Source organism: Falco naumanni, chromosome 6 (assembly GCF_017639655.2).
Source record: "Falco naumanni isolate bFalNau1 chromosome 6, bFalNau1.pat, whole genome shotgun sequence".
In the NCBI taxonomy this organism is placed as follows: domain Eukaryota; kingdom Metazoa; phylum Chordata; class Aves; order Falconiformes; family Falconidae; genus Falco; species Falco naumanni.
Genome location: NC_054059.1, coordinates 37,089,472 through 37,114,399, shown reverse-complemented (window position 1 = coordinate 37,114,399; position 24,928 = coordinate 37,089,472). Strand labels below are relative to the sequence as shown.

Genomic DNA, 24,928 nt, shown 5'->3' with positions numbered 1-24,928 from the left:
GTTAGTTTTTCCAGGAATATGTTTTGCTTTAGTTGAGTCTTTCAAAATAACCAGTTGCTATGCAAATAGTGTGTATTTAAATGGCTCTGTAATTTTCTTTTCACAGAGCTTACTGATGAGTGCACTGAAATAAATAAGTGCATTACTGTAATTTTATACGAACTGTGCATGTACAATTTAAATTCCATTACTGAAAGCCTTCTCATTTTGAGTGGCAATTTGGCTTGTCTGTCTCTATCTAGACATCTGACAGGACATCATTAGTGACTTGTATCACAAAAAAATCATTATATAGACAAAATTAAAAGTTTATTTGGTAAAAAGTGGTATTGTTCCTCTTAAGAGTGGTTGGTTAAATAGCACCAAAGTATCACTTTAGTTTGTGCAGTGAAGTTTTTGGACAGCAAGTTTTTGGGGGGTTTTAGCCCTCCTTGCTGTTTTTCCCCCTTCTTCCTCCTCTTCTGGGTATGGGAGGGTCTTTCTGACAACAATCACAAATCCAGCGACCTAAGAAAAGAAAGTTATCAATTATTGGGAAACTTTGTTACTCAGTCACCTAGTTACGCACCTTTTACCATTCTGATAGGTGCTCATCTATCTGCAATACTTCCTTTAATGTAAACCACCAGTGCTTTTATTTAAAATGTAAGCATCTTTTCTAAAAGGTACAAAAAGCAGCATGTAAAATTCACCCTCCCTTGCGGGCTGATTACACGCAACAGCTGGCTACGCTGATCTCTATGGACCCCAAGGAGTGCCAGCACTGCTAAGGAGGTGGCTGACAAACTAACGCTTGAGTTTGAAAGTTTTATTTTCATGTGAATGACCATGGTGTGAGGTTAAAGACTGTTCCCCAGAGCAAAAATGAACAGCAGCTGGGGGAATGTTGCTCTTCTACCTCAGGTGTGGGGTCCCGTTCCCCAAACCAGTGCTTGTTATTTCAGCACAGCACAAACTGCTGGCAGAGTTTCATCACCAGACCTCATATGAAAGCTCGCTTGCTAAGGGAACAATAAAGGGTTGAGCAAAGAGCAGAAGCATTTAACTGTTTGTATTACAACAGCTGGAATCATAAAAGGCTGCTTCGGTAATTTTAAAGTTTTGTAGGTGTATAGTCTATTACGTTTAGACTCTGTCCTTAGGTCAGCCTGAAAGTTAAATCAGCCACAGGACCCGTACAGAAGTGACAGCTAGTGCCAGGGCTTCCCAAAATGGGAATATGCAGTACTGTAGTTACAAGGAATACTGTCACTGCAGAACTGGCAGTTGCTGAACACTTACCCATGAACTACCTTACCATGGACTTAGTATTACGTGAAAAGCAAGTACTAGTACTACCAGTAATTTTCTTTACATTGCCTTGAGTTGGCCAGGTGATAGGAGTGACCAGGTAATGTAAAGGTACATGCTGCCTGACATCACTTCCAGCTTTGATGTGTAAGAAAAAAATGGGAAGGAAGGGTGCTTACAAACATAAGATTGAGCATAGCTTTTAGTTTAGAAACTGAAATAACACCACAAATGCTTTATTAATGCGAAAGCTGTACGCCAGCAGTATGCAGCAATACAGCCTCTTCACAGGTTTATTTTACGAAGAGGTCATTTTTCTCAGTATTTTGTGGATACGGAAAGAAACCCTGAGTTCTGAAAGTCTGTTCAGATTCGGTTGTAAAAGTCAATTATATTTCCTATACAGAAGTTGCCAAGTTAAACTGCCCAACCAAATATACAGAAATAAAGCTTATTAAGAAAAAATTGGGTCCTACAGTGTGAATGCTTTTCTACAGTATTACTTACTTCTACCCTTCACGCTTCTTTTAAACTATTCTTTCAAAAGCAATGAGTAATTAATTCTGACAGAGAAAGCCCAGGATTCAGAGGAGGTGGGAGAGGAACAATTAATTCTTACTTTATTACCTGAAGGGATAGCGTCAAGCCCCACACAAAAAGTGTGATAACCACGGTCACATACATCACAGAACATCATTTCTTCTTCATGGTGAGGCTGCCCGCATATAATGCATGTTTTACACTCCATACATTGCCAAGGATAAGTCTTAATCATAGCAACAAGCTCCGGGGTCATATCAAGGCAAGAAGGGTGGCCTAGATTAAAACCAATATTATTACTTTTATGTCTGAAATGAAATATAAAATCAGTTAAGACTGTTTGCTTTTACAGAAGCTGAAGCTTAGCTCACCTCCTGGTGAGGTCCCACAGGGTACTGAATGTGCTAGTACATGTCACATTAAATGGAGGTGGAGTCTTAACGAAGGACAGAAAGGGCAACCAAACAGTTGGTACATATGTGTAGTACACTAAATATTTTCACAAAAAGATCCGTCAAACAAACTCCTTTAGGAATCCGCTTAGTGTATGCAGATACTTACCACTGTTGTCACACTGGGAGCAATGTATAAGAGCTTCAGCTTTTCCTTTCTTGTTGGACTCCTTACCCTTCAGACAAATTCCACATATAGCATTTGGAATGACCTTTGGCTGGAAGGGTAGAAGAGGGCTATAAATTCATTCCAGAAGAATTTACAGATTTAACAGGAAATGTCATTTATCTCCTTAACTCTTAAAATTAATGAACTATCTGTTAAGATGTGTGACCCTTAAAACGTATGGCAGTAACTGACAAGCAGCAGCATTGAAAAATATCGTAGATTAACTACGTAAATTTTCGTGTTTGGCACACACAGCGAGTTCTACGTGAATTGAATTGGAGCAAAAGCATCTACTTGCTTCCTCCTGTTAATTCATCAGCTAATATTCTTCTCAATGTAAATTAAATGTGACATAAAATGAAAAACTTTAGTAACTTTTTTCCAGCATAGAATACTTCTTTATGAATCTCCATGCAGATTTCCTGTTTATGGAGCAAATGAAATAAAATTTTCCATTTGCATTGTATTTCTTCCTAAACAGTGAAAATTAATTACAAAAGCAATAAACTTGATTTTTCTATCTTTAGTTCCATAATATCTGGTTAGCTATGCTGTACACAGCTGTCTGTTTTACCATTCTTCCTTGTATCCAGTCATGTTCACTGTAAGAAACACAGCCTTGCACTTAACTCTAGTTTTACATTCATAATGTAAGTGATCCTCTGGAGTGTAGTGGGGTCCACGAGATCCATTTAAAAGGTAAGAGAAACACCAGGCTGTTACCGCAAGTAACGGTGTGTTTGTATTCTGTGTCCCAACCCAAGAGATACACTGACAGAGTTTTATCCCAATGAGGACCAAAGAAGTAAGGAACAGTTACTATACTGTTGAGCTTTGACCACTGCATAATGAGATCCATGAGAAATGCAGTTTAAAATTCATATAGTACTCACTGATGTCAAATCGACTAGTGCCAGAGGGTTTTTTTAAAAAAATGAATAGCTGCAAATAGGCAGCTAGCAGAGCGAGTTCAAGGCATATACTGTTTTCTAAAGAACTAAACAGCTTGTTTGCAAGCAAGAAGAGTCCCAGTCAACTCCCACCAGTGGGGAAAAGAATGAAGTTTAATTTTAAAATACATTTTAAAAGTGAAAACAGAACTCTCTTTCTACATACATATATATAAATTGCATAAAAGTTGTACTGCAAAAGATCTTCGGAATTACCTAAGTGTGTCTATTTCCTCATTTTTTTTAGCACCTAGAAAGGTATCTTGATTCATTTTTAGAGTAGTCAGGATGCAGTGCTTTAAGTTTTCAAACTGCTTCTTAAATTAAAATATGGCTACAGTCTGCTTCAAATTCTCTGGTCTAAAGAGTTTTAGTTGAGAAAACAAAACACCATACCAGATATTTATAGGTAACTTCCTTCAAAAGATGACAGAGGCATTCATACAGACTTTTTTTTGCTTATTTATTATAAAAAAGCAGAGTCAACCTGTTTTATACATAAATATAATAAAACAATAAAATAAGTCTAACATTCACAAACATCTCTACAAAATAATAAATATAATGGAAGCAAAACCACACAAACTCCTTTACTGTTAACTATACTATGTGTCCTACATGTATACCTTTATACCCTGCTCCTCCCAACAAAAGTGGCACATGCTTAAACCTCGTCAGTGTTGCAGCATTTACCCTTCCATTGTTTAGGCTACTTTCTATTATTTTTTTTCTTACTGTGTTTTTATCTATTTCTAACTAAACCAAGCCTTTCTAGAATAGCATGTGCACTTTTCTAATCAGACTTCTAGTTTGTTATAGGTTTGTATTTTACAGCCTTTAATATACAGCAGCATACTCCCCGGTACTCCAGCAAGAAAACTCAAGTGAGCTGCTTTTCGGTCGCTGTACCTGCGTTAGGGTATGTGCAGTTAACACTCTGATACACATAACTCTAAAGTTAGACACTGATACAGATGCATTTATTAAAAACGCTCCATCTAGTCTTACTTCACTAAATTCTGTTCATTAAAAATCGTGCATGTTGGGGGGTGAGAATCACAGCCTATTACTAATAAAGTTCCAACAGTATGGAAGTATTTTTACAAAAATAATTAAAAAAAAAAGCAAGACTATTCACATTTCAAATCAGTTCAAGTTCTACCACCGTAAATGGCTTTTAGAAATGCTATGAAAAAAGTCTATCAAATCCAAATGGGAAGTCACAATATCCCATCTGATTATAGAGTCAATTTTGCTTTCTACATCCTCATCTTATTGGTATGAGAAAGGGAGAGAAAATGAATGCAGAGTCAGAACGATGACGCCCTGCTCCGTAAGTTTTCACTTCCATGCTGCTGTGCTGCAGCTCACAAAGCAAGCATTCCAACTACACCTTTTTATAAGGTCCTATTCTGAATGCAAAGCGTTCCATTTTTATACACAGTGACCCGAAACAGAAGTGTTGTAAAATACAGTTTCTCAATACATTTCAGTTTTATGTGCAAAAGATCTCCTGTACTTTTAACAGTACCCTGTGTGTGCAATTGTCGTAGCCAGTCCTGCAGCAACACAGACTCACTACTTGTAACATGACAAAAATGTAGAACACACGCTAACCGTTCTTTGTTAAAGAACTGACAATAAAAATGGCTCCATATAAAATACATTATTTCTTTTACTTAAAAATAACTCAGTGGAAATGTGTGAATCCTCTAATACTCATCGTGTGGCTGTAACTATACATTTGCATGTCAATGCCATAGTAATTATCCTTCAATTTTAACTACATGTAACCAAAAGATTACTGCCCTACAAAAATAGTCAGATATTAGAGAACAATACAGAACAAAAGTATTACAAAGATTTAGAATTCACAGGGACAACATTTTAAACCAGTTAAGCCTTCAGCTCAAAGTGCCTTAACGTTTAGGCACATATGGTATATATCATTATCTGGGTTTTTTATAGACTAACAAAGAAGAATCGTTCTGTCTTACCAGTTAAAACAGCTCACGTAATTGGGTTTACTGAAAGCGTTTAAACGTTCCCACAAACAAGAAAGCCAATCCTCTCACCCTCCCAACACAACATCACCACCTTTGACTTATCTACAGCCTGATGGCTGATGCAGGCAGGACATGCTGACATTGCCGAGATGTGGCACTGCAAGTTTACAGTAACACCTTGTTACTAACAAAATCCGTGGTTTTGAACCAGTAAGTAATTGCTACAGGAAACCATTTTCAAAATGCAATGCTGCATACCATCATTACTCTTCTACAATTAGAAGTTCAGAACCTTGCAGAAAGTTCTGCCCTTCAGTTCTCTCTCTATGCACTCATAAGGCCATTACAGAGATTGGACTAATAATCACTCCGGCATTCCCAGCTAAGTGAAACTTCTGTAAACCAGTGGCACACAATCTCTAATGTCAAGTCAAATGAAGCTAAAAACAAAAATTCAAGTTCTATCTTTGGATTTCATGTTCATGGGAATATTGGTATACATTTGGTGTCTACAACAATTTGTAAAGTTACATATAAAAAAATATACATATGGTACCACAGTCTAAATCTCCATAGTTTGCATATTTCTTAGTAAGTTCCTGAAAAGAGAAAACGCAACTGGAGCTTGCTGTATGTTATGAACTTGTACAGATACTGTATGTAGAGAAAATTCACCAAAGCTGTCCAATTCTTGCTGGAAATTAGCTTAACATAAGTTATGGTTGATTTACTATTAACTTGGTAAATACAGATAGTAAATATTTATGAATATAAAATGCAAGCCATCAACAGCTCACTTGCTGAGACAGTTTCTCAGTATGTACGATCTTGTCATTGACAAAAGTGTTTCTTTTTCTATAACCTCTCCTAACAAGCATTCTTGATTGCTAAATACTAAACACTATCTTAATGTAGTGTTTTCCTTCCTTACAGGTCTATTCCTGCTCCCATGTAAGTCAATGGAAAATTCTCATTCCTTTCAGTGGAACAGGACTAGGCAGTAACGTGCTTTAAAAGTGTTACATTATATTCACATCCTCTCTTAGTATGCAGAATAATAACCACATATAAATAATGCATGTCAATTACCATTTCTCCTGAAAAGTATTTTTCTCTTAATCTTATTTTCATCCTCATTTTTGAAATTATTATACAGTAATACTGAAGATTTGGGTCTTAGGTTTGGCAATCACTGCTCGACAGCTGATATGTCTTAACAACCTCCCCACGTTTTTGGCTTGGATAAAAGCATATTGCCCACAAGTGTTTCTACACAGTACGAGCTACATAAAAAGCTGTTTTCCATATACTGTTAAAGTGGTTATGTAGTGTTGCCTATACAACTGTAGTAAGCTTCTTGCCTTCCATCCTGTACGTCGTAACATCTCAGGATGAAAGTCTGTGCTCAAAATGAACATCGTAACAATATGTTCAGCCACGTAGCTGCACTTTACAGCACTGATCTCTTGGTATGCTGCCATACTAAATAGCAGAAAAAGCAATAATGGATACTGAATGCTAGTTTTGAACTGGCAAGTAATTCTGACTGCTATGCTAAGGCAGACAGACAGGTGTACAGTTCCAATGATAAATCCACAGCGGATTTTTTACAGCGTTACTACCTGGGAATCTGAGAAGTTGACAGAAACAGAGGCCACTGTATAGCTAGGGTAAAGGAAAACCCCACATGAAATAAAAGCAAAAAGGAAGTAAGGAAGCAAACAGGTGGAGCACACAACAGGAGAGCAGCTAGTGAAGTACAGCGAGCAGAAGTCCCATATTACTGAAAAAACAAATATTTCAGGGAGAGGCTGGTCAGTAAAGAAGTTCAGTCAGGGGCTTTTTTCTTCTACCTTGTACCCAGGAACTGATTTGGATAATACAGAACGTTTGGAACCATCTTTTCTTGGTGTAGCACTTTTGTCTCTTGTTTTTTGTCTTCCCTGAAAAGAATCCTCCTGGTTGTCTGTGGCGCAATCACCTTCAGATACATTGCCAGACGAATTGTCCTATAATAAAAATACCATAGCTATATTTTTTATTTTTTGGATAGACAGACAAGTCTTTCCTATGCTCCTGAGAGCCAACTAAGGTAAGAGAAGGATACATCTTTCCTTCTGCAAAAGCATGGGGTACAGCACAATCTAGAACACTTTTGCTCATAACCTTCATGAACTACTTTTTCTCATGCTAAGAGACTGGCATCAGCAGTAGCAGTCATGTTTTCCAGTTCACCTTGATACCAGGGTGGGAAGCACAACACTGCAATTCTTTGAACCATTTTCCTTTAAAATTTAGCAAGAAATCCACTATACGCAAGATACTGTTTAAGAAGTAAAGGGCCAGCAAAAGTTAAAAATGCCCTTGCCATGCATTTGAAGTGTACCACCAAATAGCGCTGCCTTGAATTAATAAACATTTGATGTTTTTTTCTGCCACCCTCATCTACTATTTTCACCAGGAGCAATCGAAATACTTAATTTGGATTGCAGCAGCAGAATGCCATCAAAGGCAACACACACTTCAATACTTAATACAGAACCAAACAACGGAATTTACACTGCAGTTAAAGCTTTTTTTTTTTTTTTTTTTTTTTTTTTTGAGGAATGAGGAGGCAAGAAAGAGGGCAAGAGGTTCAAAGAGGGTGAGAGACCAATGTAAGCATAATTAAGAACAGGAGCACAAGCTTTTTCTCAGAAAAGTGTTAATAAAGGCCTCCAAAAAGCTCCAGAAGAAAGCAATATGATTAATCACATTTATTATAATAAAAACCAGAAGGCCAAGTAACAATAGAGCCCTACAGTAAAAGGCACTCTGTACAAACATCACAGTAATGAGCCTATGCCCCAGAGCCTAAAATTAAACCAGACAAAACAGACACAGGGCAAAGGGAGGAGTGTAAAAGCAAAGCACATTATGTGGCAATAAGAAATTGTATGTTTCACCATTATTTTAGGGGAAGGATTATTTAGGACAGGCCCATTAAAACACTACAGAACAGGAAAATTGCTACCTGACTCCAACAACAGGGAGGGTGAAAAAGCAAAAGCTTAAAGCACATTGTAGGACTCACCAGGGAGATCTGACAAATGGTAGGTAGCCCAAAACTCAGGAAAAGAGTCCTGCCAACTGCGCACCTCTGTGTTCAACATGTATTTTTCCTGAACAATACACCCCAGTGACTAGAAAAGGACCCCTGTTCCTATAGACAAACCCACTTCACAGGAATCCCATTTTAAATTTTCCCTACACTTTTCCAACACAAGGACATTTCCCTTCTGCATTCTGTCACCAAAAAGACTTCTGTAAAAAAGGAAGGATAGTCTGCTCAGTCCCATTACTTTTCTTTATCTTTAAAGGGAATAGATGTCAGTGGAAAAGGGAACTGGGAAGAAACGGCTAAAGACTAACTGTAAACAAGCTGGAGTGTGATTAAGTCAAAATTTTGAGCTGATATTTAGCGTGCTAAGTTTATATGATTTCTTTTTCTCCAAAAAAATGCAAGCAGAAAGGGTGTATTAACAGCTATCCCTCCCTTAGTAACCTAAAAGCTGACCCCTTCCTTTCTTCCTCATTTATGAGTATCTTATGAATATTCAAACAAAATAAACATTTATATGAAGCTTTAGCATTATAGGTATCCACCATCTAACATGTTCATCAGTTGAACTAGAAACTGTTAAAAGCACCTGTGATTTTACATTCTATTTCTCTTAAAGTTAGGATTAAACTTCTGGAAAGTGGTTGTCACCAACATACTAACTACAACAATATACCAGCGGTTCAGCTGTAGTCAGACAGCTCATCTGAAGTTCAGCTGATCTTGAGCATCTAAAATGCTATCAAGGTAGGCATGCAAACGTTTCCCTTAACTTCCAGTAACAGAACATAAACATCTTTTAAAAGATGTATTTTAAAGTAAAAACCCAGTGCTTTTTACCTTCTCTTTACATCGGAATAAAATAACTGTTTCTGTATCAAGTACCTCCTGCTTCTGTCGCAAGAAGAAAAAGTTGTAAGGCTATCAACACCTTTCTTTGCTTTGTGACAGATTCTGTGGGACTTAAAGAGCAAAAGATGCTGTGACCTGAACTACAGTGTTCATTCCCCTCAGAAATGCTACCAACTTCCCCTTGGGAAAAAGGCATAACAAAGAGCTGTGCTTGGGAAGATTCTTCAAAATGTCTTTAAAAAGAAGGAAGAAAGGGCCTAAAATTTCAAATATTTGTTCAATTTACTTTAAAAATGGAGCAAAATGGAAAGCTGGAGAGAAAGGTTATAAAATAGAAGTATTAAAAAAGGGAGTACACTTTTTAGTTTATGATTCTCCTTCATTTTGTGAATGTTAAAGAAACTACTGAAACCAACAAAAGTGAAGGGAAAGGATCTTTTTGTCTTTGAAATACTTTCAATTTGTCTCACCGAATTGCCTTTGGTTTTCCGTTTTTCATCACCTCGCCCTTCCTCTGCATCATCTGAATCTCCATCACTGTCTAACGCAGGCAGCTCTGGATCCAAAGGAGGTTCGTAAAGAGCTGTATTTAATGGCAAGTAACGAAGTTCATCTGGAGAGTATCTAAAATTAAAATAAATAATTTAATGTTTATGCATAAAGTATACATAAAGTCACACAGCATACCAGGACTTCAATGAGAAAGAGTAAGAAAAGCTTCTTTCTTTTTTTTTTTTTTCCAGAAAAGCACATAAAAACACGTAGTTCTGAAAACACAGAAAACATACTAATTTCTCCTACCAAATGTGATACCATCTAGTACTTGTCTCCATTGTATGGCGAATATTCATGGAACACAGGAAGAATATATTTGCAATGTTCCAAACCTACATAATCGTAAGAGGCCATGGAACCCCTAAAAATTTTTTAGCCAATCCACGTTACTATGCCCAGCGGACTACACACTTCATTAGTGAATGTACAGTGCTCCCAAAGCATGCGCAGAACAATTCTAACCCAGGGCACGCAAACAGCTAGGGTCCAAAGCGAAGAAAGTAAAGAATATAGCTATGTTTTACGTTCTTTGGTTACTGAAGGAGAACATAAAATGCGTATAAAAATATAATTCAGAAGAATGTGAAGATCTAATCACATTGCTTATAGCCAGATACGACTTAACATGTGTATCTACCCCCCCCCCCCTTTTTTTTTACCTTAAATACTAAGAAAAAAGTGAAAGTCCTCTTACTATTAAGGATGAACACTGTAAGGAATAGGGTATTATTTTGATGCATATTTTGAAATGCTGTGTCCTTCATTAAGGACAAGCAGTTTCACTTGCAGCTTATAAGTGCAAAATACACAAGGTATCTAGTATTTTTAATTAAATTACTTTATTAAAGTTGAAGTCCTTCAAGGATGTCCTGTAACATGCAAATTTGGAGTGGGCTGTTTGCACACAGACTGGAATGAGCAAGGCATATGCAAATAAAGAGCTTCTCTAAAGAAAACCGTGCATATACAGGATGAGTACCATCCCTGTTGGTAGGGGTAAGGACTTAGCTAACAATTTTCAAATCACTACGTATTTGTCAAATGGGAGAATGCTACTGGTAAAGTCTTAAATTTGTGTAGACAGTCAATACACATTTTTCATGAAATATGACTATCCAACTAGCAATACCTTTCCCTCTCACTTCTAAAACCAACACTAAACTTAGCCCACAAGACGAAACTATTTTTTTTTTTAATTAAAAACTTTCTACAATTTTTTAAAAGGGCAGCAACACCATCAACACAGAAAACGTGATCACAAGCCAGCATTACAACATTTTAATATAGCAACATTAACCTTAGCACACATGCAGAGGCAGATTAGTAAACACATGAGGGTAGCAGGAGTGAAATCAATGTCTCCTTTTACCACAGTAAATATCTGAGCAGGCCAAATCTCAGGCACTGTGATACGTCAGTGGAGACAGTACTCTTGCAGCCAGTACCGTTTTGTTGACAAAAGCTGTCATGCTCTGCAGCTATTAGACTACCAAGTGTCTCACACATTAAATTAATTCAAAACCTTACAGTTAATACACTGAAATGTTTTCTATCTGCTAGATGTAGAGAAAATAGATCAGTGCAAGAGAGTCGGCAGTTAGGATGCTTTTAAAATACCTTTTGTAGTACTCCTGGAACTGGCCGGGTATGAGAGCCACTGGATAAGGACTAACCTTTGTTCTCTCTGTAGGTAAGATTTTGTATTTTCCTTGAGGCACCTGGATAATCTGTATTGTTTAATACAAAACAATGACGTTCTTCTTTCACATACAAACTTTTGAGCCTTCCTCACCATCTACCCCCTCAAATATTTTTTAACTAACCAGTTTCACTGAGTTGGAACAGCCAATCGGGTTCTCCCATGGGAAATCCAATTCATTAAAATGGTAAGAGATCCCACTCACAAAACAGTATTACTGATTAAGTCCAATCACTAAATACCTAATGAACTGAATGAATATTAGGCAAGACCACTTCTAACAATATATTATTTTAAGTAATGTAAAAATTAAAAGCTAACAACTGAAACAGTAAACAACTTTCGTGACTGGCATCTTTAGCATGAATTATCATCGCTGGTCCATATTGGTAGAGGGTAGCAAGAACATGTCCATCTAATTCTGAAACCAGACTGTACTATAAAGACATGAATTAATAATGTGAATATATGGAAACGAGAAGCTTACATAAAAGCCTTTTTTCCCTTAGAAAAAAATGAAACTAATTATCCACTATCTTGTCTTGAACATGGGTCAGTACCAGAAAAATGTAAATTTTCCTTAATAGACTGTCACGTAATGATTTGCATAGAGAAATTTTTTGCTTTTACTGTCTTTACACAAGTAGAACAGTCTTGCTTCAAAATGCCAGCTAATTGTTTTTGGTTTTTGGTTTTTTTTTTTAATCAGGCACAGGAGCATGAAATGTATCTAATACAATAATAATACAACACCTAAGAAAATCAAGGGCATAACCTTGACAGGCAGCACTCTCTTAGAGGATAGTTTCCTTTTTTACTCTAGGTACTGTTCAGTCAAAATTTTGGAGGTATTCCAAAAAAGAATTAGCCATTTATATGAATAGATACAATAGCAACAGAAGCTTCTTAGTAACCTAAGCATCCCTCTTAGTTTTATACTACTACCAGCAGATTAAAGACATAACAACAAAGTAACACTGAAATTTGTAAAGCTCCCGGAGACAAGTATTTTCAAGTTTTAAAAAAAAAAGTTTCACATTAAATATATTTGAGATTATTTTTTTAGCAGTATTACACATTTAACAGCAAAACTTTTCAAGTCCCTACATCACCGAAACAAGACTAATCAAAACCTTTGATAATAAAATAGTTAAAATGGTACCAAAACCAACTTTACTGAAAAGCATGGAGCTACCTACTGATATCGATAAGAAATTTAAATCTGCCTACATGTGTCTGTAAATCAAAATAGGCTCTTCTTTCCTCCATTCGTTCTCGATTTAGATTGCTGTTGAATTCCGCAGCTTTCTTGGCAGCTTTTTTAATATATTCTGGAACTTTACTGGCTTCTACTTTCTGTGTGTTCTGCTGCTGCATTTGCTGAAAATAAAAAATATTTCATTAATTCACATACATTCCACTATCAGTTTGAGAACAGCCTTTTCTTATACTCCACATGTTACAGATCTGGTTCACTTACAATGCTAGTTACTTACAGAGTACTCTTTATAATGGTCTGTTATTCGCTGACGTTCTTTCTCTTGCAGTATAACAGAATACTCAGCGTGTTTGGCAGGGTATTCTTTAATCATAAGATCAATTACTTCATCGCTACGCAAAGCTGTTAGACCTAAAATAGATAAAAGCAATAATGATGCTATCTGGCAAAACTAACTGTAGGTTATTTATATCCCACAATGATCAAGTTTTTGAGCAGCTAAAGACAACAACCTGCTGTGCACAATAATGCTTCTCTCTCTCTCTCATATAGGAGTGAACTTGTGCCGTTTAGCTTTCAAGGCTGATTGGGAGTTTGCTTCTACCCAAGGAGCGAAGGCTTATTTCTTTCCTTCCTTAGAACTACAGACCCCTTCACATCGACTCAGCCACCTACTAAACTCCCCTGCAAGGCAAAACCTCTGTTCTAAGCGGGATCTGCTCAACTGCTAGTTTCAGTTTCCAGTATTAGTGAAGCATTAGTTTTATTAACTTGCAGAACTTTAACTGAAATTATGAAATTTACATAACCTCTCTATTCAAATCAAGGAAGAAACACAGTGAGGGCAATTCAGAGCAGCAAACTGCACACAGATTCCTGACTCCCAATTAAAGCATTTGAAGTTCAGAAGTTAGAATGCCTCAGTTTGCAGCTACAATGCAGAACTCCTTCTTCAAAGGTTCCAACACAACTTACCTCCACTGATTATAACCTTAAAAGAATAGGGATAGTCAACTCAGCGCACATCTCTATTGGATACATGAGGCAGAATATAGCATTTTGCTTCTATTGATAAAAACTAGATACTGTTCTCTCCCAAATATTTAAGTTAAAAAAAATACAAATCAAGAAAGCTGGCAAGTGAGAAATAAAGGTGGTATACCAAAGATTGTTCGTATATAAAATGACACTACATTTTAATGTCATATATAAAATGACATTACATTTACAAATACACAAATTTACACAGACTCACAACATACAGAAAAAAATGTGACAGGCATCATTTAATCTCTAACATGCTCCAAGTCACATGTATTAGCAGAGGGAGGAAAAAATACTTCAAGCTTTTTCCATATAAGTCGCATCATTCCATTTCACATATGTTAAAGTGCTTTAATACACACCCTTCTAACTTCCCACATATTAGCTGAACCATCTAAGTTAATGTGTGTCACAAGTGTTTGCTGAGTTCTAACTAACTCAGAAAAACAAGACTGAATTATTACTTTTTTTATTTGAAAAATGATGGTGTTCTCTATTCTAGAAGGAGAACAAAGTTCTAAAAGTTAATTTACAATATAGAAGGGATTTTGCCAAGTAATTGGAATAGATCAAAAATTTATTTTTTTATAATAAACCTGGAATACTGATAGTTCGTGGCAAATTTACACAAAATAATAATAAACCAGTTCTCATTTCAGAACTTACATTTTCAGCTGAGAGTGATGCAATTCTTCTCTACCAAACTGAATCACATTTTCAGCCTGTCATATTTTTTAATAATTTAACAAGAAATCATACAATCACTTAGATTGGAAAAGACCTTTCAGATCATCGAGTCCAACCATTAATCCAAAATTGTCAAGTGCACCACTGAAACCATGAATCTAACAATTTGTCTTCTTACCTAGTGTGCACTGAGTCTCTGTGATAACATTTAGTTCTCTGAGGTAGAGTTTCTCCTTGTGAGATAGATCACGTCTTTCTAAATCTCCAAAGAAAACAAGAAAGAGCAATAAAAATGTGTGCAGTTACTCCAGCTCCGCCATAAACAGTGTCAAAGTGTTCTGACAATTTTATTACCAGCCAGTAAAAGTCTGTATTATACTACTATTCCTACGAACACATTAATTTTATAAAATAATTTTAAATTTAACATACACTGTAGGGACATGGTCAATTCTTCTGAGTACCCTGCCTGTAGTTATGATTTACAGAAACAGTGAAGAAATCTGACGTAAGAGCTCAGATGCACAAAACACTATCAGGCACTGAAGGTACACTCCCTTCCAATATGCCTTTTCAAAATAAATTCCACAACAGAAGAACAAGGTTTGACAACCTGAATAATGAAGGCTCAAATATTAGAACCTCTCCAATTAATTTCTTTAAATGCTTCCAGTGTATAAATGTTTCCACAATTCAGGAAACAGAATATAGAGATACGGGTATATACAAGATCACCAACAAAATACCCCAAAATAAAACCGATGCCAGTTTTCAAAAGGTACTTGCTGATCTAACCCCCAAATCAGACTTGTTTACAGATTTTTACTGGCAATACCAAGAAGTCTTAAATTATTTCAAAAAACATAGGATATGTTTTCAATATGCCAGTAACAAAAAGTACAACATACATAATTCAGATCTGCTTTTGCCAGGGTCTTTTTTTTAATCAGTTGGCTCATGCTATAGTCAGACTGATACAGATTACATCCAAACTGTACAAAGACAAAGATTTTTAGAAGAAAAACTTTTAAAATAAATACCTGGATATTTTCTCTTAAAGGAAGTCACGCCCAAATATTCACTGACTTGCTCTTGAAGCATATAGTATTCGCCTGTTTCATCTGGTGGCCACTTGTATTCTATCAAGTTTTCAGCAGGAAAATAGCTGTATCTAAGAATAAGAACAATGTCAGAACAAATCAAAGAATCCTTAAGAGGGATACTTACATTTCTAGAAATTCAGTAGTTCCTACTTATATGTCAATGAACAACATCTATGAAGTTTGGCTTTAGAACACTTTGTCCTGTAAACCCATTTCAAAGTCACTTCGTCACAACCCACTTTACATGTATTTCTCCAGACCAGTATTTATCAATATGCTGAGGGACAGAACACGAAGAAAGGGATATTCATGATAGTGGACAGCACACTGGGAAAAGTAGAAACTACAGCATTTAAATTCATTCAAAGAATATGCAACATTTTAAAAACATGTGAGATATGCTTCAGATTGTAAATTAGATGCAACACATTTTGTGTCATTTTAAAATAAAATGTTTTTAAATATGCTGGAAGAAAAAGACAGCTAGTTATTCATAGGACATTCCCTTATTTCAGAAAGTTGTATGAAGAATATACAAGCAAAGAAAGAAGAGCTAATGCTTAAGCATATCAAACAGTACAGTAAAACTAGCAATAAGAAAGCAGGAATCATAAAAAATGATATTACCCAAGGTCTTGACTAGAAGTTTCACAGCTGCGAGAACTGTCCCCTGAGCCCATACGTCGTCTTTTGGATGGCTGGCTGCCGTCATTGGAATTTTCTTCTGTGTCATCCTGAAATGAAAATGAAGATAAAATATTAAAAAAGAGAATCCACCAGATAATGCAAAACATCAAAAAATACTGCAAGGCCATCCACAGTTTAAATATACCTAAGTACTGAGTTATTTAATAACACTCTTTACAAATAGCTCATAGGACAGCTTACATAGCAAATTATTCCTTGCTATAAACTAGCTGCATGACACATAGGAGCGCAGAAGGAGAACTGGGTAGTTTCTCACCTGCTGCGTAGGTGGAGCACTGAATAGACAAAAGCTGTGGCTCTGACCATCAAGTTCATTGCTCTTGATGTAAACTACCCAAGGCATCAGCATGGCCTGACAGCTCTAGAGCCAGCAAACTTCCCTCAATGGTGACAGTCAGGGACAAGACTAATTCACTTAATCAGGCTAGCTCTCCAAAGCAAAAGCAAGGGCAAAGCAAAAACATCAAGCCCTTGCTAAAAGCTGATGCTTATAAAATCAAGGAAAATATTACCAAAAGCAACACGGGAGTTTACAGACATACAGTTAAAGTAAAAGGAATGGTACACAGTATATAAAGATATATGATTACAGCAAGTAGCAAAGACTTGTCTTTTGTGGGGAAAAACTGAAGAAAAAATATCTGATGTTGCATTGCAACAGATGCAGAAGAGAAAAAAGGTATTACAAGGGAGTATTTAGAAGTTAACTTACAGATGGTCACTATTCAGATTTCATGAGATCTATACAAAGTAAGGGAATAAAGGGTAAAGAAGAACAAAACAAAAAAACCCAAAGAATTCCGTAAAATCTAGCAGACCAATGATTCAACTGATCTTCTTGCGTTTTTTACTGCTTTATTGTCCAATAATAGTATACAACTCCTACCTATATCAAACTCTCAAAGCACTTAGTGACTAACCTTGCATGATTATAATTGAGAAACAGAAGGCAGAACTGTTAAAGTGAATCACTTACTGTAACCAGTAGTAGAGCCAAGAACAAGATAGCTTTTTAAGCATGAAAACTGCCAAGTAGAGTACCATGAAAGAATCACATTTCATAACTTTGGTGAAAAGTTTAGGAAAGAAGAATTAACCTGTCAGAAATAAAGCCCAATTATACTTACATTATACTTACTTATTACATAATGACAAGAACACTGTTAGGTCTACCTTAGCTAGTGTCTTTCATTCTATTATGTTTTGCATATCAAATCACTTGGAATATCATTTTAAAAGATTCCAGCAAACGAGAATACATTACTTTTGTTATGCAACATTTCTCAGCCCTATAATCAAGACAGGCCACAGAGAAAAAGCATGCGTCTCCTGTATTTTTGGTTTATTTCATGTTTTCCCACAATTCTTCATAGGTTTGGGTTTTTTTCTTTCTTATGGAGGAGCAAGAAGAGCATCTTTCATACAATAACAAAAACTGAAAAACAAATTTAATGAAACTATGCTTACTCAATGTAGCTATACTTAAAGAATCAGGTAAGTAGCATCTCCACTAGTATTACTAGCAATACTACTTCCCAGTACTGCTGAGAATACCCTGTATAAACTCAACTGAACATACCAAGTAGCAGTCGCCAATCAAAACAATATCACACTGAAGTACTTTGTCACACAGCTGTATCTCATCAGCAGCACATCCCTACATCCCACATGGAACATCAACGCACTCCAAACTTTCTGAACTGCCAGACAAAAACACAAACAGGGCCAACGCCATGCTTCGCTATACCAAAGCTAGCAAGAGAGTTCAAAACATTTTTAAAAGGGAAGACCTCCATCTGACAGTTGAGAGGAAGTGCCTTGCATCAGCTTCTCCTTTCGCTTTGAAATTTTCTTTTACTAAATCCAGTACTGTCAAAAAATACGAGCGCCTATATCACAGGAGAGATAGGGGTCTTCCATCTCCATCTTTTCTTTCTTACTTGCTCAAAACTTCTGCAAATCCAATCACACAGGCTCACAGACTAAACACTCCAGGAAATGAGGCAGTTTGTTGCAAGGACTTTGCAGAGAAAATGAAAACGTTTGCACTGCCATCTAAGACATGCTGTAGTGTACCAAAAATAACAAGTGGGGACAGTCTCGTGGCTCTCTTTATATGGAAAGTTAAACACCGCCAAAAAAGCCCTCTCTTCCCTTGAAAACGCCTGTTTCTGTAAAACGCCTGTTAGCGCTTAGGAAATGAGGTTACATTACAAACTCTTATCACAGCATCTACGCAACGATCTTTTATTATGCGATGGGAAAGCCTGAATTACGCCTTTCAAAGGCATTTCAAGATGCCTTTCAAAAAGTAACTGCCAAGCCCTGGGTGCAGAAACAGCAGCAAGTACCCGGCGCCGCAAGCCCCGGCCGCTGCCGCAGGCACCACCCGCGGGCCTACGCACAGCAGCCGCGACTGGACCCAAACTTTGCCGGTGCGACGCCGCGGCGCGGCCGGGAAGGCGCGTCAGGACTCTGGGGATGGAGGACGGGCCCCGGCCACCCCGAGGGACCCCGGACCCGCCCCCCAACTTCGGCCCGCGGCGCGGGCAGGCGCCAAGCCCCCGCCGAGAGGCCGCCCCCGCCGCCCGGCTCCCCCGGGGGCCATCAGCCGAGCCCGGCGGGGGCGGGCATGTCAGGGCGCCCGCGTTGGAGGGGGCTGGGCGAGGCCTCCCGCCGAGGCGGCTTGTTGCGCCGCAGCCCCAGGCCGCCGCGCCGGGCCCGCCGCCGCCGCCCGCTCTCACCTTCAAGGACTGGGCGCCGGGCGTGGCCGGGTCGCTGTCGCAGAGGCGCGGGGACAGGACGGCCGCCATGACCGCCGCGGGGGCCGCCGCCGGCTGGGCCAGGAGAAGCGCCGCCGCCGCGCGACCCGGCCTCGCGCCGCGCCCGGCTCCGCCCCCCCTCCCCCTGCGGGGGGTGGCAACGGCCCCTACCGGCCAGCCCGCGCACGAGCGCGGCGGCTCGCGCAGCTCCTGCTCCGCCCCCCTCCGGGCAGCCCGCGGCGACCCCGGCCCGCGCCGCCGGACCGGCACCCGGCCCGCCCCGCCGCCGCCGCCGCCGCGCGGGCCCGCCGCCGGGGCCCCCACGCCGCCGCCTCCGCCGCGCCCGCCGCCGCCGCCGCCGCCTCCTCCCGCCGCCGCTCGGGCGGCCGCGCGGCCCGGCCGCGAGCGCGGAGCCGAGCCGCCTCGGTAGCGCTTGGGCAGCAGCGCGGGGCGGAGGGGCAGCATTCCCCCGCGGTGGTCTGCGCCGAGCGCCGCCGCCGCTGGCCGGCGCGGGAGCTGGCACCCAGCTGGGCTGGGCTGCTCCGCCGCCAGGCTCCCGTCTCCGGGAACGTCAGCCGGGGACGAGCTACGTTTGTGAACCATCAGCCCCCGCAGGAGGGGTGTACGGGGGGCGGGGGGCGCACTCGAGGAGCCGGCACAAGCGCGCTCGCCCCTGCGAGGAGGGCTCTGGAAGCCGGCCCCGCCGCTGCGCGGAAGCGCCGAAGCAGCTGCGCGCCGGGCGGCGCCCGGGGTCGCGTCCCGCTCCCGCCGTTACGGCCGGGGGGAAGGCGGCGCGCGGCCCCTCCCCGGCACGAAAAGACCCTCGTCCCGCTGCCGCCGGGGCGGCGCGCACGCCCGCCCGCTCGCACGCGCGCTGCCGGGCGCCGTGGCCGCGCACGGCCCCGCTCCGGCGAACAAAGCGCCGAGCCGCGCCCACGGCCGCCGCCCGCAGGGGCTCGCCGGGCTGCGGGGCCGCCCCCCGGCCGCAGCGCTGCCCCCTCGGCCCGCAGCCCCGAGCACCGCCACCCCCGCCTGCTGCCTCCGCCCGCGTTTCTTTCCAGCTCTTCATACAACAGGCGCGGAAACGGCACCCGCGCTCCGTGCCCACGCGCGGCGGCTCCAACAGCAGCGCCCACGCGCTTCACACATCTGCCGGAGCCGTTCTTCAAAATGCAGTCGCTGCCGTCCCTGCCAGGCATCGACCTGCGATCAATAGCCTCCCCGCTGGCCTCATCGCCCCCCTGCCGCGGCCGACAGAAGCCACTGGACTGAAATGACCAAACTCGGGCGCCGGCCCGAAGGCAGCTCCATTCCATGCAAGCTTAAGGCCCGCAGAAGCTTATGACTGAGCTCACGCTTCGCTCACAGCAAACGATTGGAAATTTGCACAAATTCTTAAGTGTGTATAACATGGCTTCCCTCCCAGCCAGGTTCCTGCACACACCCACATGTTATCATAGACACAAGCAGGGGGAAAAAAGAACGCTGCCTCTTCCTACAAGAAGTGTGCTTTTAAGAATACCAATACCTGCAATTTCTTGTGAACATTCATTAACAACCCTAGGCATGCAACAGACAAGCAACATTCAAATTTTTGCAATGTTTGGCCTTACACCAGCTGCTTTAACTTCCACAGTAGAGCGTTACAACAGATGAAGCCCATATGTACTCACCCATACACATTTCAAAAGCGTTTTTGGGTTTTTTTGACAGAGAAAAGCAAGCAAAACTACCTCAACTGTATGTCAATTTCAACATGCCAACAGGATTAGGACAAAAACTAGTACTAAAATCATGACGTTCTGAACATTTTCAACTATATGAAGTACATGTGATGCACAAAACCAGGTGTGGCTTCTAAAGTATTACTTATCATAACAAGCCATTACCAAAGCCAGTGCAATAAATGTATACTAGCTCTATCCTACTGTTTTTCTGTTGTACTACCAATGGGGCTGAAGTAGATCCACAAGGTGTCATTGTGTCATTTAGCCCCATGTCTGGCCGGCCGGCTCAGTAATGAATTCAGGAGCCATGTCATAGTCGATACTAACTGCTTTGCTGCCACAGGAGGAAGGCAGAAAGTGTAAAGTTGGAAGACGGCAAAACAATGCCAACACTTGCAAAATCCTGTAACAATTTCCACACAAGTTATTTGGTTTTGCAAATAGTCACATTGTCCATAGTTGGCCACACTTCCTGAGTAAAGTCTAAGGTCTAAGTGTTTCCAGGGCCAGATGTGCAGCAGTTTTGACAACATGTATTCTCTGGACTTTATTCTTGCTGTTCTCGATGATTTCTTTACAAAAAGAGAACAAAGTAGTTTTCTTTGCATGTTACAAGAGATTTCTGAAAATTATTTAAAGTGCTCAATTGCTGCGGGCATTCTGGGCGAGCGGGAGTCAGATTCAAATACTCATGGAGTTCAAGATCTGATCCATTTATTGTACAAACCAGGCACACTTTTATAAGGCACTCTATAAACGTGTAATAATATGATTGGCTACTTTACAAGCGTATAGTAATATGATTGGTTAACAATTGTTTATTGGCAAGACTTCTGTTTTTACTTTTTCAGGCACATAGACTCCTTCCTGTTGTTTCCCAGCTCCTCTTATCGCGTCCTTGCTGGCACTGGCCTTGTGCAAGCACCCGCAACCTGTTCCTCCACTGCTCTGATTGTGCCCTCGTCTTGTTTCTTCAGTATTTTTCCACTTGCTTCAAAGTTCAGTATAATCATTCAACACAGCAAAAGCCCCAACACCTCCCCCTTTCTTTTTAAATACAGCATTAATACTGCGTTCCATACAGCTTTGGAAACATTGTAAAAGACAAGGCACTAAAAGTAACAAAAGAATAACAAACAACAATATACTATGCAAAGCAGAAGCAAAAGCAATATTCATTAAGCCTATTCCTAAAAATAATGCCATCGTTCACATTTACAATGATGTTGTATTATATGATATTCAAAACTTTTTCTGATAATGCGAACCCAGAAGATGAGTTCGTTTCGATGTTCTGCTAAAAATATCTGTTCGAAGGCTTCATAAGATTGTAAGGCCTCGTTTATACCTGAAAAAGTAGGGGCATGTGTCCCAGTAAGAAGGGAAAAACCGCTGGAACCAAAACGTAGGAAAACCTTCCGCCTATATGCTCCAACCCTTTTACAATATCCACAATATAGAGTAACTGTTGAATTACAAGAAGTAGCACATATAGGACAAGAATTTTCTGTTTCTATCGGTCCTTGCCCAAAAAGATCCCGCAACGCACGCACAATACGGTCACAGTGTAACAAAGACAATTCACCGGAGGGTAATTGACATTGTATCTCCCGAGGTAACTGCTGCAAGATGGGCAGAATAATGTATGTTAACTTATCTACAAGCCGCTTTTCTTCATTTGGTCGTGGCGGTCGGAATAACCTTTCTCGATGCTGTGCCCACTGAGCCCACTGATCCCTCCTGTTCATTTAGGAGTCAATCCTGTCGTAGTCACCCTGCTCTTTCTTTTCAGTGGGTCGGTTTTCAATCCACGGGCGAACCCATTTTGCTGGAATCCACTTGGTCACTGCCCCTGTGGAGATACATGCATAACCCCGACCCCACGTTAATAAATTATGAGGTCCTGACCAACAATTTGAGACAGGGTCAAATACCTGGACAGCTATGTCACAATTCGAAAAATCGTTGGGATTGTTAGAAAAGTGATAGAAAATCGGCTGTTCAGTACGTTCCGTTCTGGGATTCAACCAGTTCAGTACATAGCATGCTTTTGCCACTATTACATGAGGACTCCTCTCCCCCTCTTTTCGAAAAACAGACAGGTAATGTTTCAATGATTGATGGGCACGTTCAATAATTGCCTGACCACCAGAATTATTTGGAATTCCGGTAACGTGCTTCACCTGCCATTGCAGCAAAAAGGTCTTTATTCTGGCACTAAGATATGCAGGGGCATTATCTGTTTTTACCATATCTGGGTGGCCCAGCACAGCCATGGCTGACGTCCAATGCTGAATACAGGCAACAGCATTGGTAGATTTATGAGCAGTCGCCCAAATAGCTTTCGAGCAGGTATCAATTGTGACATGGACATATTTAAGTACTCCAAATGGGGTAAATTCTGTAACATCAGTTTGCCAGATTTGTCGAGGTTGTAACCCTCTAGGATTTGTACCTTCCTGTTGAAGAGGTGTTAACCTGGCACAATCAGGACAGGCCGCTATGACAGTCCTAGCGTCTTGACGAGACAGACCAAACTGTTTTTGGAGAGACCGGGCAGATTGGTGAAAAAAGGCATGTGACTCTGTTGCTTGTTTTAGAGGAGAATTTTGTAATACTGGGGATGCCACCTGAGTGTCTACGTAAGCATTACCTTCTGATAAGACACCAGGTAAATCCAGATGACTTCTGATATGCGTAATCCACCAAGGGAATTGTCTAAAATTTATTTCATTCCACATCTGAATAACTAGGGCCATAAGTCTGTCATTCGTAAAAGACCCTAAAAGGGAACGCGAAAGACGCGAAACTATTCCAACAACATATTTAGAATCACTTACAACATTAAGAGGGACATTGCGAAATTCCTGAAACACCATTAACACTGCTCTTAATTCCAAAACTTGAACTGAACCTTCCATTTGTTCTACATGAGAAATCCAATTGTTCCTGTCATCCCTATAGGCATAGCCACACTTTTGAGTTTTGCTACTAGCGTCGGTAAAAACCGTAAGTGCATTTTTTATAGGATTTTGTTGCTGTAAAGATTTTTCCTCCAATACTAAGGAAGTTTTAAATAAGGGATGATTGGGATAATGATTATCTAATTGAATACCTAGGGTTGCCACTGCAAAACACTCAGAAATCTGAATCCACCAGTCAGCCAAGGACAAATTTTTCACAGGTAAAATAATTTTTTCAGGGTCGCAGCCTGCGAGAGTACGCAAACGTTCTCGTGCCTTCAGTAATAACTGTCCTACTGCATCCGCTCTAGTAGTAACTGTGGCTTTTAAGGTGTTACTGTGGAAAACCCATTCTAACAGAATCATAGATCGATCAACGGGCAATTGTGCTATTATAGCCACAATTTCTGTGTCTCGGTTATACACGAGTAGGGTAAATGGACAATTCAATAGTCGCCTGTCCACTCCAACATTTTGAATTTTCTGTGTAATTTTCTCTAGGGCTTTTTCAGCTTCAGGTGAAAGAGATCTGGGATCAGCGGGTGACGAGCCACCCTTCAATAATGCCAATAAAGGAGCTAAATCCATATTGGTAATTCCACAGAAAGTTCTTAACCATTGAATGTCTCCGACTAGTTTCTGGACATCGTTGACGTTTTTTATATCTGGGACACTAATAATTTTTTGTGGCTGGATTCTTGTTTCTGAGATGCGCAGACCAAGATAATTCCAGGGCGCTAGTTTTTGTACCTTTTCTTTTGCTATAACCAATCCAAAGGTATGCAGACTCTGTATAAGTTCCTGTTCTTTTTCAGGGGCTAGTGTATGAGGGCTGGCTATTAAGAGATCATCCATATAATGATAGGTAATAAGGTTAGGATTATTCTCTCTCCAAGATTGTAGAGCTAAATCCACAAACCACTGACATATTGTTGGGGAGTTTTTCATACCCTGAGGTAGTACAACCCACTCATACCTTTTTGCTGGAGCGGCACGGTTTATAGCTGGTACTGTAAATGCAAATTTTTCACAATCATCCTCATGCAGAGGAATAGTGAAAAAACAATCTTTTAAATCAATAATTAATAGGTCCCAATTTTGT

At 40.3% G+C, this 24,928-nt stretch overlaps 1 protein-coding gene across 7 annotated transcripts; it reads right to left on the bottom strand.

Annotated features, from left to right (window-relative positions):
- Positions 1-292: 292 nt before the first annotated feature.
- PHF10 (PHD finger protein 10) lies at positions 293-19,311 on the bottom strand. 7 transcript variants are annotated; one of them, XM_040599542.1, is made up of 12 exons: positions 19,119-19,311; positions 16,294-16,400; positions 15,604-15,734; positions 14,742-14,819; positions 13,110-13,243; positions 12,844-12,993; positions 11,532-11,641; positions 9,830-9,983; positions 7,261-7,416; positions 2,392-2,500; positions 1,918-2,106; positions 293-507 (listed from the first exon to the last, which is right to left on the bottom strand). In XM_040599542.1, exons 1-12 carry the CDS (start codon positions 19,185-19,187, stop codon positions 422-424), a joined length of 1,473 nt encoding a protein of 490 aa, XP_040455476.1. In that variant the 5' UTR covers positions 19,188-19,311; the 3' UTR covers positions 293-421. The 7 variants fall into 7 exon arrangements, with proteins under 7 accessions (XP_040455476.1, XP_040455474.1, XP_040455473.1 ...); XM_040599540.1 differs by having other exon boundaries at positions 14,742-14,825; positions 19,119-19,306; XM_040599539.1 differs by lacking the exon at positions 19,119-19,311 and adding an exon at positions 16,631-18,818.
- Between the last annotated feature and the right edge of the window lie 5,617 nt (positions 19,312-24,928).